The sequence below is a fragment of the Coenobita brevimanus genome, chromosome 5 (genome assembly GCF_032717465.1).
Source record: "Coenobita brevimanus isolate Jiangsu-jjx chromosome 5, ASM3271746v2, whole genome shotgun sequence".
Classification (NCBI taxonomy): domain Eukaryota; kingdom Metazoa; phylum Arthropoda; class Malacostraca; order Decapoda; family Coenobitidae; genus Coenobita; species Coenobita brevimanus.
This window is the reverse complement of record NC_136958.1, coordinates 41,548,822-41,564,179: the sequence shown is the minus strand read 5'-3', so window position 1 is coordinate 41,564,179 and position 15,358 is coordinate 41,548,822. Positions and strand designations below refer to the sequence as shown.

General features: G+C 42.3%; 1 protein-coding gene across 1 annotated transcript in view; it reads left to right on the top strand.

The window, feature by feature from the left end:
• Window positions 1-15,025, top strand: part of LOC145398971 (uncharacterized) — a 43,007-nt gene extending 27,982 nt beyond the window's left edge. The window contains exons 7-8 of the mRNA XM_080271706.1: window positions 14,011-14,129; window positions 14,918-15,025. Of these exons, the coding sequence (XP_080127832.1) occupies window positions 14,011-14,129; window positions 14,918-15,025 (227 nt within the window). The remainder of the gene's footprint in view (window positions 1-14,010; window positions 14,130-14,917) is intronic.
• Window positions 15,026-15,358: the final 333 nt, after the last annotated feature.

Sequence of the window (15,358 nt, the reverse complement as noted above, 5' to 3'; positions counted from 1 at the left end):
ATTATCACCAATACTATCATCATTATCAAGACCATCATCATCATCATCATCATCATCAGCCTCTGTTACTCCACTGTTGAATTAATGCTACCTTCTTTATGCATCGTAAGACCCTTCGAGGCAAACCACTTCCTCTCATTCTTTTTTCCCTTCACCTGCAGAAACGCCAACTATTTTCTTTTCTGTTTTGTTTTCATTCTTTCACTCTTTCATTTTTTTCACTACTTTCGAAGCCTGCATAATTGAGCTAATCATCATATCATTATTATTATTATTATTATTATTATTATTATTAATTATTATTATTATTATTATTATTATTATTATTATTATTATTATTATTATTATTATTATTATTACTATTATTATTATTATCATCGTTATCATCATTATTGCCATTATTAGCATTACCATCATCATCGTCATCATCATTATCATCGTCATCAGTATCATCATCATCGTCAACACGGTTATCAACATCATCATCATCATCATCAACAACATCACCATCATCATCAACACCGTTATCAACAGCATCAATACTGCCTTTATCATCATCATCATCATCATCACCATCATCACCAGACACTGCACTGATACCTGGCTTTTATATGCACGTAAGACCTTTCGAGGCAGACCACTTCTTAATCGTCTATTTCAAGTCTCATCATTATTCACGATTATTTCAGCTTCAATTTCAGGCGTACAAGTTTGAGTTACTTGTAAACATCATCATCATCATCATCATCATCATCATCATCATCATCATCATCATCAAGTAGGCTCATCATCATTATCATCATCATCATTATTTTATGTCGGCTCATCATCATTATCATCATCATCATCATTTTATGTCGGCTCATCATCATCATCATCATTATTTTCAATTACTCTCATCATCATCATTATCATTTCAAGTTGGCTTATCATCATCATCATCATCATCATCATCATCGTCACCACCACCTCCACCACCATCATCATCATCATCATCATCATCATCATCATCAATTTAGGTAAGCTCATCATCATCATTATCATCATCATCATCATCAACCTGCGTCTCTCCACTGCAGGGATCACAGTATCATGCCGATTTTAAAGGGAAGGTGGTCCATCGATCTGTTTATTGTCTGATGCTGCATCCTGTGAGGGGTGTCCCTGACAAAAGGACCTCCAGGCGTCCTTGTCCCTACTCAGTAACGATCTGTCTTCCCACGAACTACCACCCACCCTACGACCTCCCTTCTCACGACACACGACACACCAACCTCCCTCCATCTCTCTTTCTCTCTCTCTCTCTCTCTCTCTCTCTCTCTCTCTCTCTCTCTGACTACAGAAGATGAACAGAGTAAGGAAAAACAAATTAGGTTAAAAATATTTCTCCTACGGGCAAAACCATTCTCTAGAAACTCGTATAGCAAATTAGAAAGCTTAGATATTTTTTTCTTGCTACCTACAGACGATTTCCTTCAACTTGGGAGTGGCCTCTCGTCTTATAAGGCTTAGAAAAAATAAATACTTTTCTCCATGCATATGCTAATGAAGGATGAATCTCAATCTGCCCATCATATCTCTTGTGTTTACCTTTCCCTGACAGGAAGCGGTACCACATCCTTATCAATTTTCAGGCATGTTTATATAGGATGTTGCGACGTTTTATCTATACATGATGATACTATGGAAAGATATAGGGACTTAAAATATCACTCGTATTGCCATTTTGGGGTAGCTCTAACACGACCAACTACATCCATCAACATAACTTACACGCAGACAAGTACAGGATTATTCTAGCTTACATATTAATAGGGATACGATAAAAGAGCAATAAATCACCCTCTTGCAATAACCTACATGCTTAACCTTGACGAGATTAAGGAAATTCATAGCCCTATCCTTATGATTTTCGAGGCATACAAATATGGGTTAAATATATTTCTTTATGCATGGCCACGCTAAGGAAAGGTGTTCGATTGACACCTGGGAAGAACGAATGATTAGCCAGCCAAGAAAAAATATTGTGGTTGAATAGTAGTTGAAATGAAATCTAGTTACCTACTGTCTGATTTGTTTTCCTTTACCTGTTTACAGAGACAAACAGTTACCTCATTCAGTACTCTTGATAGATAGATGGATAGACAGACAGATTGACTGATAGATAGATTCATACGTTGATAGACAGATAGGTATATAGATAAATAGATAGAGAAGGGTGGATAGATGTATAAGGATAGATAAATAGACATACTTGTGTCTATGATAATGGCAGTTTTTTAGCCCCTTCAGACTGAGGATATCTTGCTATTAACAAGCGATTTAATTCACCCTCGAGGATTTTTTTTTTTTAAATGAAGGGATTAGATACAACCTTCCTTAATCCCTTCTAGAACTCCTACCAAAAGCTGAATAAAATCGCCATGGCATTCGTGGGATTGAGATTTAAAATACGTAATCGCAGTAAAGATGTCTTCCCTGTCAAGGTATGAAAATCTTTACTATTATATATTTACTATTTCAAGGGGATTTTATTTCACTTCAGATTGCCCTCCCGTCTTCAAGGGGTTAACATTTTTTTTTTTACATAAGATGAACAGAGGAAGGAATAATAAGGTAAATAAAATTATAATCCAAATAAAAAATAATAAAAACAATAAAATGAGTTCGTCGACCGTTTGACCTGCGTCCTGCCACGAATCCGTCGAAGCGGGGGGGGGGGAGTTAAAGAAAAGAGGGTGGTGGGCGAAGGAGTGAGCGGGATGGACGGGTATTTTAAAGGGAGACGGAGTGGGCTGGATGGGCTGGGAATTAAGGAGCAGTAGGATTCGGACAGGATAAGTATACCCTGTGAAATAGGTGTTGTTGAATTAGTGACGAGTGTAGTGCAGGTGTAGTTTTAAATATCCTCCAAGAAAAGAAGGTCAGGGGAGAGAAGGAAATGGATGTAAGGGGTCAAAGAAATGGGAAGAAACTAGCTGGGAGTTGAGATGGAGGTGGGGTGAAGACAGAAGAGTGAATCTGTGAGAAAAATGGTTCCAGTTGAATTCATGGCCTGACTGCAGTGAAGATCTATTGCAAACTTTTCTGCAAAAACAAGATGAGTCTGTAGGCCTCATAAGGACGTAGAAGAAAAGAAAAAAAAGAAAACAATATGAACATGAACGGAAAAAAAAAACATGAAGAACAAGAACGAAATAAAAACCAAGAAGAACAAGAACAAAAACAAGAGCATGAACAAGAAGAAAATCAAGAAATAGAAAAACAAGAAGAACAACGAGAAGAGGAAGAGGATGAAAAAAAGAAGAGCAAGAAGAAAAATAAGAAAATTAATAATAATAATAATAATAATAAGACGAAGAAGAAGAAGAGAAAGTACAGTACATCGTCGTAATGAAGGGGTTAGAAGTACGAAGCCAGTGTCAGTGATGTACTCAGGCAGGGAAGCACATCTCGTTTTTTTTTTTTTTTTTTTTTTTTTTTTTTTACACTTGCACTGTTACAGGTTACACGAGTTTTGGGGCGTCCTTATCTCAGCCTTGACCTCTCCCCCCCTTCCCTCCCCCTCCTCCCACTCTCCCCTACTCACCCCCTCTCTCCCTCCCCTCCCCCTTCTCCTCCTCTTCTCACCCCTCATTCCTCCCTTACTTGTCTGACTTCCTGCATTTATTTCTCTCCTCTCTCTCTCTCTCTCTCTCTCTCTCTCTCTCTCTCTCTCTCTCTCTCTCTCTCTCTCTCTCTCTGCCCCTTTTCTTTCTTTCATTTTCTCCATTAATATTCCATTTCTTCTCCCCCCCCCCTCCTTCCCTCACTCATACCTCTCTCATCATTTCACATATTTATTTCCTCCCTCACTCCCCCCTATCCGCACCTTCCCCTCCTCACCCCTCCCCTCCCCTCCCCTCCCCTCCCCACCTGTCATCACCCCTCCCCTCTCTTGTAATTCCCCTCACTCCCTCTCTCACCATTCCTATTCACTTCTTCCACATCCCTCTCCCTTCCCCTTTCCCTCCCCATTTCCGACTCATCTTGGCCCTCGTTCTCCTCAGGTAAGAAGTCTCCCTAACACCTTTTCCTCAGCGATTTATTTTTGGATATGAATGGTTAACATCCTGTACGTTATTAATGCCGAGTATGGCGATATTGGAAGGATTTATGTAACATGAAGGAGAGTAAGGTGTGATAGGTAAAATAAGTTGCTTGCGGAAAGATGTTAGGGAGCTTCCTTATCCAACGAGAATACAGGTTCTGGACTTAAACTCTTTTTTGCGAATCTAAGTATTGGTCAATTATCCCTCCAGGGCTCTTTTAACTCACTCTCAGATGAACAAAATCGTCTGAAATTAGCTGGAAAGATTAATTAAAGATATCACCATTATGGAAGCGTTAATATTGAAAGTATTAACATTCTCAACCCCCTGTGACTAACACCCAACTGAATAGAATTTCTTACCGTTAGTGGAGTTGTATTTAAGAGTCGTCTCGACCTTGAGGGAGTTAGTGCCACCTGCTTCTTTTGTTAATGTGAAAGAAAGAAACCCAAGGCTGAAAAATTCGAAAGTCATTCCCTCCTCTGAAAGTTTAATATAAGAGCCCAAACCACAACTTTATTTATTTATTCATTATTATTTTTTTTTTTTTTTTTTTTTTTTTGCTGATTTGCAGATGCCTGGACATAACTAGTTCCATAAATTGAAAGTCATAGGCAAAAATAATGACGGACTGGGGAAGATATATTCTAAGGTGGCCAGTTGTCTTCACGAAAAGCAGTAAGTACGGGTTAACAATCTCATTAAAGTGTTGGACAGCAAAACAGGTGGGTAGACGTGTGCTGCGTGTCCACTGTAAGGGGGAAATCATGCAGGCAGAGAGCTCAAAAGAAGTGTCTAGGGTAGTATCGATGGCACAGAGATAGCGATGCAGCTGACAGGATGTACTGAGAGAAAGGGACTTAATCAAACGAGCATCATTTGACTCCACCCAGTTTGGAAGAGCTGTAAATCGTAAGGCTCCCTCCACCAAAGATTTTTTTTTTTTCATAACTAGGCAGTGAGGTTCCAGCAAGATTAATGCCTTCAGTTTGATGACGTAACATTCAGCTTCTTATTACTCTCAGACGATTTCACTAAGCAAGAATCCCCAAGATGTGAAGGAATTATTGAACATAGTCTAACCCCTCCAACTCGAAAAATCTAAATTATATAAAAACCAAATATAAGACGTGAAAAACATCATCAAAGTCAAAGGGGCAAAGAAATGGCGGCATCGGTTTGACTCACCAGATTTTCGAGAAGCTGACTTCGGTAGAGAGGTCACGCGATTCTCCCAAGATAGGTCACGAGAGAAGCTGACCCCAGAGACAGTGAGAGATAATGGGAGGCTGAGCTGTGTGTTGTGGAGGCGGAGAGCAGGGTTGTGTGTGGATGACTGTGGTGAGTGGAAAGATGGAGGAATGAAGTTTTTAAGGCACGAAAAACAGATCATTATCCTTATCATCATCATCATCGTCGTCGTCATCGTCATCATCGTCATCATCGTCATCATCGTCATCGTCATCATCATCTAGACACCTTTTCCCACCTGTGCAAAAGGTGAGGTAGGGTCCAGAGAACAAGAAAAAAATGATATAAGGAAAAAAACAACCCAAGTCTATCCTGATTTTGTCTATTTTACTCGTATATTTATTGCTTAATTTTTCATCTAGGTCAGAATAAAAACATAAACACAAATTAATAACGTGCCATTGACTCATTAATCGATTTCTGTAGTGACTTTTACGATGGACGGTGTGAGAAAAGGGTGGTAAAGTGAAAGGCTTAATCATCACTATACGAGTGGAATAGGGTTAGGTATGAAGCACAGATGGTCATTGATGGATAACAGAAACACAGCGGGTGAAAGGACGGAGCCTCAAGGGACACCACTGTTGCTAGTTATCGAAAAAGATCACAGTACGACACGAAACAAAATATACAATAAAGATACAGAACTTATGGCAGAGTGGAGGGGATGTTAGAGGAGACCCAGCTACTGAAATGTCTCGCACAAAAACATACACGTTCCCCAAATCCCGAAATAAGATTATAAAAAGAAAAAAAAAATGTCTCTTCCTGTCGACGTGGTCCTTCCTCAGGTAAATATTATCGTCTGGTGGTTAAAGAAAAAATGGCGAAGGAGATAAGCTGTGGGGTGATAGAGGGAAAGTTCAATTTGTTTTATTTGTACGTGGAACAATTAGTCACCGGAATTATAGGGTAATTTATGGTGTGATTTTGACCTTTAAGATGGGTCGACATTGTAAAATCTTTCTGACCAACAATATGCCCGTAAGTGAGTTGAGTTCTTCCATTTTGAGAGAGAGAGAGAGAGAGAGAGAAGATGAAGAAGAAGAAGAAGAAATAAAAAATAATATTAATGAGATCATGAAAGAAGAAAGAAAAACAAGAACATGAACAAGATGATGATGACGATGATAAAGAACAGAATACAAAACTCAGGACTGTGACGCTAAGACACAGAACTCACATCCCTTGTCTAATACAAGTTATAATTCCAGCATTACTCACCCCACGTACAGCATCATTCACCTCCTCTCCCACAGCACATCCCTCCCCACTACACCCACAGCACATCCCACCCCGTTATATCCACAGCACATCCCACTCCACTACACCCACAGCAGGCAGCCTCAGTAGCCAATTACACCCAATTAACCCCCATTAACATCCAGCAATGACCCCCCGAGCGCTCGCCTACCCTGACTCTGAGCAGTAAAGTCTGTAGCCAGTTCAGTATCCCAGGCCATCCACCCACAGAAGTCCTTGAAGAGGCGGCAGGAAGCGAGGGACGAGGGGAGAAAGGAAAAAAAAGGTGTAATCAAGGAAAATTGTTCATAACTGGTTTATGTCCTTAGCAGCCTCAGTGTTATGTAGTTTTTTTTTTTTTATTCTTGTTATCTCCAGGGTGTTATAATCATTCAGGTTAAGGAATATATTCAGAACTATACTTGGTTCACATTAACTTGGCGCAAAATTGGCAGCTTTTGATGTTAAATGTTTAGGTGTAACAGGAAATTAACACTGTAATGCAATGCTAGTCACGAAGAAGTTCTATGGAAAATTGTTAAGCCGTAGTAGCATCTTTTCCTACTACTGAACACCTGGAAATAAGCTAATGAACTATACAAGTGTTAAATATAGGCTTAATTCACCTCGGTATCATTATATGCTTTGTTTTAGGGATGAATCTGATGTAACTGGTCGACTCCCTTGGTTATACAGACGTCCCTCAGCTCCCTCCCTATCCCCTGAAAGGAGGATGGGGGACTGCAGGAGGAGGAGGGCAACTTCAGCCTGCAGTCCGCCTTGTTCACGTTGAGATGGGCCCGGGGTTGCAAATACTGCCTTTGTTAGTTCTTGCAATCCCAACATAATTTCCTTCAGCCCAGTAGATGTATTTAAAACTGGGAGGGTTAGATAGAGGTTTAATCTACATATTTACTACATGAGGTCAATCCTAAGGTCAATAAGATACAGGTTTTATTGACATATATTGCTTGAGGTCAATTCTAAGGTCAACAAGGTAGCGTTATCGATGTATATGTTATTAGACATCAGTCCTAAGGTCATTAAGATGCATGTTTTATTGACGTATATATTATTTTAGGTCAATCCGAAGGTCAGTGAGATACAGGTTTTATTAACATTTTTACTACCAGAGGTCAAATAAGGTCAATAAAAATCGTCTTCTTATAGCCTGATCGATATGACAATGGGGTCACCGTGTCGATCGTGTTTACCACTTCAGGACGACTCTTCTTACCCTCTTGTTTTTGTTATCTTGTAATCTTGTTAAGTTGTTTTTGTTTTTTCTTGGAGGGGGCAACCTTGTGGGCTACTGGCCTTTGTTTCCTTCTCCTTTACATTAAGAAAATGAAAAAAAATCTTGCTACCGTCATGAGATTTTTTTTCTTTAAGTTCTGGGAGAATTTTCGCATTGAAAGGGTAAAATTTTACTCCATAGATCACTTCAGTAATATTATCACTTTTTTTTAATTTTTGCGTTATCGTTGCCACCAAATTATAGGCTATTACTTATCAGTCTCAAGCCCATGTCACTCGGCTGAATAAAATCGTCTGGGGTCAGCTTGAATGGATTAACTGGCTTATCCCGATTAGGTGAGGATTAATGGTGACAGGATTAACACTCCCAGGCTCCTGTGACTCCCTCTCAGCTGAATAAAATCGTCTGGCGTTAGTTGAAAGAGAGTGCTAAGAGTTGTTCCGACCATGAGGGAGTTAAAGATCTCTCGTAGTGAAGAGGTGAGGCTGGTGATTCTGTCTGACAGTTTGCAACCCTAGTGCGTCCTTGGAGAGAGAGAGAGAGAGAGAGAGAGAGAAAGAGAGAGAGAGAGAAAGAGAGAGAGAGAAAAAGAGAGAGAGAGAGAAAAAGAGAGAGAGAGATGGAGGAGGAGGAGCAGGAGCAGATGAAGAAAAAAAAAAAACGCAAAAAAGAAAATCGTAATCAGTAAAATATATCAGAACCCATGTCATCCTTTTAACCCCTAGTTTACTACAGAAATTGGACGCCTTCACGTGGTGGCACCGATATGGCTGGGAGGTGGAGGAGCTGCCCGGTTATACGAACGTCCCTCAGTCCCCTCCCTATCCCCTGAACAAGACGAATGGTGGGATGCAGAAGGGGAACTTTTTGGCCTGCAGTCTACTGGGTTCACGTTCAAATGAGCCTGCGGGTATTATTAAGAACCCCTTCAGTACGAGGCGCCTTCTCTAACCTAAGTAAAGTCGCCTGGAAGTGGATGAAATAATGATCAAAAGTAAAGACCTTCTGAATGTAGTAATAGAGACTGGACTGCATTCCTTTATTATCTGATGTCTCCTCATATATGAATAAAGGCGTAATGCAAGACTTGGGATAAATTCAACCCCTTCACTTCGATGACGTATTATTAGCTTTGTTTATTCCATCTTTTACCATTTATATTTTGCTTTATTGAGGCTTTATGAAGCTGTGGGGGTCTGGCACAGGCTTTTTAAATTCCTTCAGTAGCAGGACCCGTATCCTCGTCGACTAAGGAGGCTCCCTAGCACCTCTTCCTTAGCGATTTATTTTCCTTACTACTCATTAATAGTCTTTTCTCTCTCCTCTTATGTCTTTCTAATGTCGAGACAGATTGCATGGATAACACACAAGATTATAGTTACGGGGAAGAATCAGCAAATAAATCGGTAAGGAAGAGGTGTTAATAAGCTTCCTAATATCGATCTAGAGGTCGTTCTTAAGGTGAATAAAATAGACTAAGGGCAGGAAGAATATAAGACAATTCTCACTGACCTAAATGGATCGTATCCTATCGTTCGCATCCTAGGCTCGAACATACTTGCATACGTCGGCCTTGGTCACCTAATGGCGGCTCTCCACGCTGCTCTATCTCTGGCAGCCTCCCTATTCAGCCCCTTATCCCCAAGGTCAAACTCTATGACCTCGTCCCATGTCTCTCTAGGTCTACCTCTCGCAGCCCTACCCCTGACGTTCACGAGTCTCACCTTCTGTGCTAACTGAATGTAAAATCGATATACCTAAATAGAGTGTAATAATCGCCATATACTTCTAGACTACCACCTGACCCTCCAGCCTAAGAGAGACTGCCTAGAGGATACGACCCCCAGGCCTTTGCGTCCCTGCTAAGTAACGACCCCTCTTCCCACGGTACGCCATCCTGCCTCATGTCCTCCCTCACCCCGGCCTTCGTAAGTGGCGCCCTGGGATAAACGTATTATGTCCCTGGTTCTTGGAGCTTATGGCTTGTGGTGAGGGTAGGCTGTAAAAGGGGAGAGAAGGGGAAGAGGGAGGGAGAGAGGGGAGAAAATGGGAAGAGGGAAGGAGAGAGGAGGTAAAGGGAGAGAGGGTAGGAAGTCAAGGTGAGTAAGGGTGGAAGAGAGGAGGAGAATGGGGAGTGGGTAAGGGTGAGTGGGAAAGGAGAGGAGAAGAGAGGGGAAAGAAGCGGAGATGAAGGGAGAGAGAGGAGGGAAAAAGAGAGAGGGTAGGGAGTGGTGGAAGAGAGGAGGAGAATGGGAAGTGGGCAAAGGGAGAAGGTAAGGAGAGGAGAAGAGAGGAGAGAGAATGAGAGTAGCGAGGAAGAGTGGGGGAGGGGAGTGAGGTAAGGACAGGGTAGGGATTGGAGGGGAATAGGGGTGGAAGAGAGGAGGAGAATGGGAAGGGGAGAGGAGAGGGGGGGAGGAGAGAGGGGATGGGGGAGCGGGGAGGAGGGAATGGAGGGGCATTGGAAGGAGGTGTGAAAGAAGAGTGGGGAAGAGAGGAGACAGATGGAAAGTGAAGTGGAAATGCGAGAGAGGGTGAGTTAGGAGAGAGGAGAGGAGAGAGAGGAGTGTGTGTGTGTGTGTGTGTGTGTGTGTGTGTGTGTGTGTGAGAGAGAGAGAGAGAGAGAGAGAGAGAGAGAGAGAGAGATGAGAAGGTGGAGGATGGAAGAGAAAAATGGGAGAGTGAGAGGAGTGTGTAGGAGAGGAAAGAAAAATATGGGAGGAGAAAAGGGGTATGAGTGAGCGAGTGAGTGTGTGTGTGTGTGTGTGTGTGTGTGTGTGTGTGTGTGTGTGTGTGTGTGTGTGTGTGTGTGTGTGTGTGTGTGTGTGTGTGTGTGTGTGTGTGTGTGTGCGTGCTTGGGTGCGTGTGTGTGTGTGTGTGTGTGTGTGTGTGTGTGTGTGTGTGTGTGTGTGTGTGTGTGTGTGTGTGTGTGTGTGTGTGTGTGTGTGTGTGTAAACAACGCAGCAGAGCCTCTCGCAGTCCAAATAAGTGGCGAAAATGTAAAACAGGTAAAGAAATTTACCTACTTGGAAGTTAGCGTGCTCTCAGGTAAACATAACACTGATGCAGAAGTCCTCGCGCGAATCAACCGCTCCTCAGCCTCTATTAGTCGTCTCAGATCCAGTCTTTGAAAACCAACTTGGGAATCGAGACGAAGGTATCAGTATATACAGCTGTATGTCTCTCCACCCTCTTATACGGTGCTGAATCCTGGACTACCTACCAGCATCACATCACACAGCTTGAGTCTTTCCACATCCGATGCTTACAGTGCATCCTGGGACTCACACGCGAAAATAAAGTCCCTCACTGACAAATTCTCCACCGGGCAAAGTCAACCAGCAAAGAAACCATGCTGGCTAAAAAACAGCTGAGATGGGTCGGCCACGTGTTCCACATGTGAGCATCGCCTTCCCCTCCAGGTTCCGTATGGCCAACTCTCTGCAGCGCGTCACAACCCAGGGGAACAGAAGAAGAGATGGAAAGATCATATAAAGACAACCCTGAAGAAATGCAACAACATACCAAAAGATCTTGAAACCAATGCCTCTGACAGAAAACAGTGGCGAGCCCTCTGCAGCGAAGGAACCATTCATCTTGAGAAGCTCTGTACCTGGCGAGAGAAGAGCGTTGACAAAGGGGGCACAACCAGGTAAGAGTTTTCCCAGCAGACCCCGACTTGACATGCCGACTGTGTGGCAAAGTATGCGGATCCAGGATTGGTCTGCACAGTCACACACGTTGGCACTAAAGACTGAGAAATACACCAACATTGTGAGTATAGTAGCCGTCGTCTTCTGTGGTAGATGGACGACTTTAAGTATGCAAGTAAATAAGTGTGTGTGTGTGTGTGTGTGTGTGTGTGTGTGTGAGAGAGAGAGAGAGAGAGAGAGAGAGAGAGAGAAGAGGAGGGATGTAAGCGAGAGGGGAGAGGAGGATGAGGGAGAGGGGAGTGGACAGGTAAAAAACTGGAGCACCTGAGGAGGGGCGAGTTTAAGAGCAGGGGCAAGGGCAGTATCAAGATCACAGGGACGAAGAAGACAAAAAAAAAAATTAGAAGAAAAGAGAGGAAACAAGAACGAGAAGAAGATAAAAATAAGAGGAAATATAAAACAGGTGACGGGGAAGAATATTGCATGAGAGGCCAGGACTGTGGTTGGCAGGTGGGTGGGGGAGATGAGATGGCCAGGAGTTCTTATTACTGAAGGTGAGGTGAGAAAAGAAAAACCTTGATTGATAGAAAAATAAACAGAAAAGACATGCAGAAATAAATATACTATGGAGTTTTACACATTAATGGATACTGATTCTTACGCATTTATTGCTGATTCTTACCATTTATTGCTATAGGGCCTTTGTTAAGCTTTGTAAAGATCATCTGAAGGTAGAATGCATAAAATAGAAAGATGTCCTCGGGCTGAAGGAATTAATGGAGATTGATTCTAAACCCTTCATTCCCATGGACTCTTCAAAGCTAAGTGAAATCGTCTGACAGTAACAAAAATAAATGAAAAAAAAAAAAACACGCCACTGCAAGGAGGGTTGATCAAGGAGACTGCTTTTGGTTGGAATGATGAAGATGATGTGGTTTTATGAAGCTGCAGAACGTGAATATTTTGTCAGTTAAGGTTCTTCATGAGTGTGATTAACTTCCTTACTTTCCTTTTTAGTTACGCAGATTTATTAAAGTGGCTGTAGGAGGACAGTTGGATGAGTTAATTTATTGCAGGGGGTGATGTGAGAATATCGAGGCCTTGAGTCGAAGGAAAGGAAATCCACATAGAAAATAATGTATAAATCCAACTGTGTATAAGAGATAACTGAGTCTGATTTTAAATTCATCATTCCTATGGGACCCCTGATAGATGAATAAAATCGTTTGATAATTGCAAGAGTATATATTTTTTTTTTATGTCGTACTGAACATGCTAACGAAGATTAGTGTTGAATATAATGACAGAGACGAAGACTGAGGCAACTTGGGTAAATGACATATACTCCATTTAACTGCTTCATTTCTTAATCTGGCTATCGAGTAATATTTCAAAGTTCCTAGAGGACAGGGGAGTTCATTCTGGAGGTCGAAGTAGAAAGAAAATCAACGTTAACTAAAATAAAAGGGGGGGAGGGGACTTTTCGTAGAGCTGGGTGTCGTGGATGGATGGGACGAAGGGGTGAGCGATGTAATTTGAAAGACGCAAAGATCATTAATTTGGTTTCACACAGCCACTTAAATCCTGTACATTTTGCATTTCTTTTTGACTGCCGTAAGATTATTATGACCAGGAATACTTTCTTTGGGCGAAGGAGCATATCTTCCCCTACTCAGTAACGTTCCTTTATTCCACCACGTATCAGCTACCAGGAACACTTCTCTAACCAGTCAGGAGAAAACTACCGAAGATATGCAAGTTCGGGCAATCACGTTTACCCAATTATCTTAACCTAGATGAATTAACCAACCTACTCAGACTACCCTAATCTAACCTAACTAGCCTAAATGAACTAGCATACCAAAACGGTAGACAGGCACGACCATCTGCACCTACACCAACACCCGAAAGACCAAACCCTTCCATAGAAATTTGGTCTTTTTCGCCACGTTTGTTTTTGGTCAGTGGGTCCGTCTTGCAACCTATCCACTCCCTTTACTATGTTAATCAGATTCGCACTCTTCACTCCCTTCATTGACTCAAACCACCTCAATATATTTTCCTTTATCATTCCCAAACACAAACATTCAGACATTTGTAATCTTACTCTCCTTCTAACAACCCAACTTTCATTTAGCAGTCCTTTACGTAAACTCACTCTTCATTCTCTCAGTGTAGTCAAACCACCTCAAAGTGCTTCCCTAAATGCTCCCCCTGCATGGATTTTCCCATTACATATTTCCCTATCCATCTAATCTTCTTGCAACCCCACTGCGATCATAACTCATGCACCCTTTTGGTCAGTCAGTCAATCAGTCAGTCTCTCTCTCTCTCTCTCTCTCTCTCTCTCTCTCTCTCTCTCTCCCCACTCAACTCCACATGGCCAAACCAATTTAAAGTATTCCTCTTTTGGATTCTTCACACCATATTGTTCGGAGTCTACCTTTTTTTCTAACCACCCAAAATTTCTTTCACTCTTTTAGCTAGACTCACACCCTCCACTCGCTCCCTATAGCCACACCTCGAGGCATCTCCATATATGCTTCCCACTGCGTGTCTCTCCACCACACCACACCACACCACACCACATCAATCCGACCATTTGTTCGTATGTCCCTCCACGCCACCCCAAAAGCACGTTTGTGGTATTAGGCTTCATCACTCTCCTCTTCAGGCTTTTCCCGCGTTTTTATTGAATTATTTATTTTTTTGAGAGGGGGGGGGTTACTTACTTTATATATATCTATTTTCTGTGGCACGTGCAGATTTTAACCCCCCACGTGGTCAGGATAACTCTAGTACTTTATTCCAAGCAACACTGGACGATTTTATTCAGCTGAGTGAGGAATGTGAGCTAGGGAGGGTTAATTGTGATAAAAGCCTCGTATGTCTGCTCAGTGAGAGAGAGAGAGAGAGAGAGAGAGAGAGAGAGAGAGAGATTACAGTAGGACTTTTTTTTTTTTTTTATGTGTCCGACTCTGGGCATAGGCTTCACATCCTGCTACCAAGGCCCAGTAGTCCTCTTGCATACCATTCACCTTTTACACGTCACCACTTCGGCGCTAACACCCACCGTCCATATTGAATACATGCTAGGGCTGTCTCGTACAGGACTGGTGTATCGGTATTAGCGGGGGTATTTTTACATGTCGGCGGGTCTTCTGGTAGATCAGTAAAGTCTGTTTTTATGAAATTCAAATCCTTAAACTGTTCCCTGCCCCTGCGGGGATTTGAACCTGGGTCCGGTAGGACTGCAGGCCACCTCTCTACCGACTGAGCCACCGCCTCCCTACGAATTTTAACTCGAAATGAAATCTCCCTCAGTATTAAATGACATAAAAACATCCAGTCACGTCTGAAATCATCGCACCGTAGTGTTCAATGGTCATCACTCCTTCTCAATTGCCCCACTACGCCACCAGGTAAGTGCGCGTCCTCACCAGATGCTGGCTGGCGCGGGCTGGTGCGGGCGCGAGAACAACTACGGGTACAGTGAGGCAGAACTCCCACCCGCACCCGCAAGCATCTAGTTTGGACGTGAATTAGTCGTGGGAATATGGAGTGATGCAAAAGTTCACCATCAGTTCCCTGTAGGTATTGTATCCTGCCTCTCATATTTTCTCTCGAATTTCACGAACTATTTTTAATCTCTCTCTCTCTCTCTCTCTCTCTCTCTCTCTCTCTCTCTCTCTCTCTCTCTCTCTCTCTCTCTCTCTCTCTCTCTCTCTCTCTCTCTCTCTCTCTCTCTCTCTCTCTCTCTCTCTTTACTGTGTGTCTCATTTCATTGTCACATAAGAGTATTTCATGTTACACCTTTTATCTTCACATCTGGCATGGAACTGTCAACAAACTTTTAATCGTCA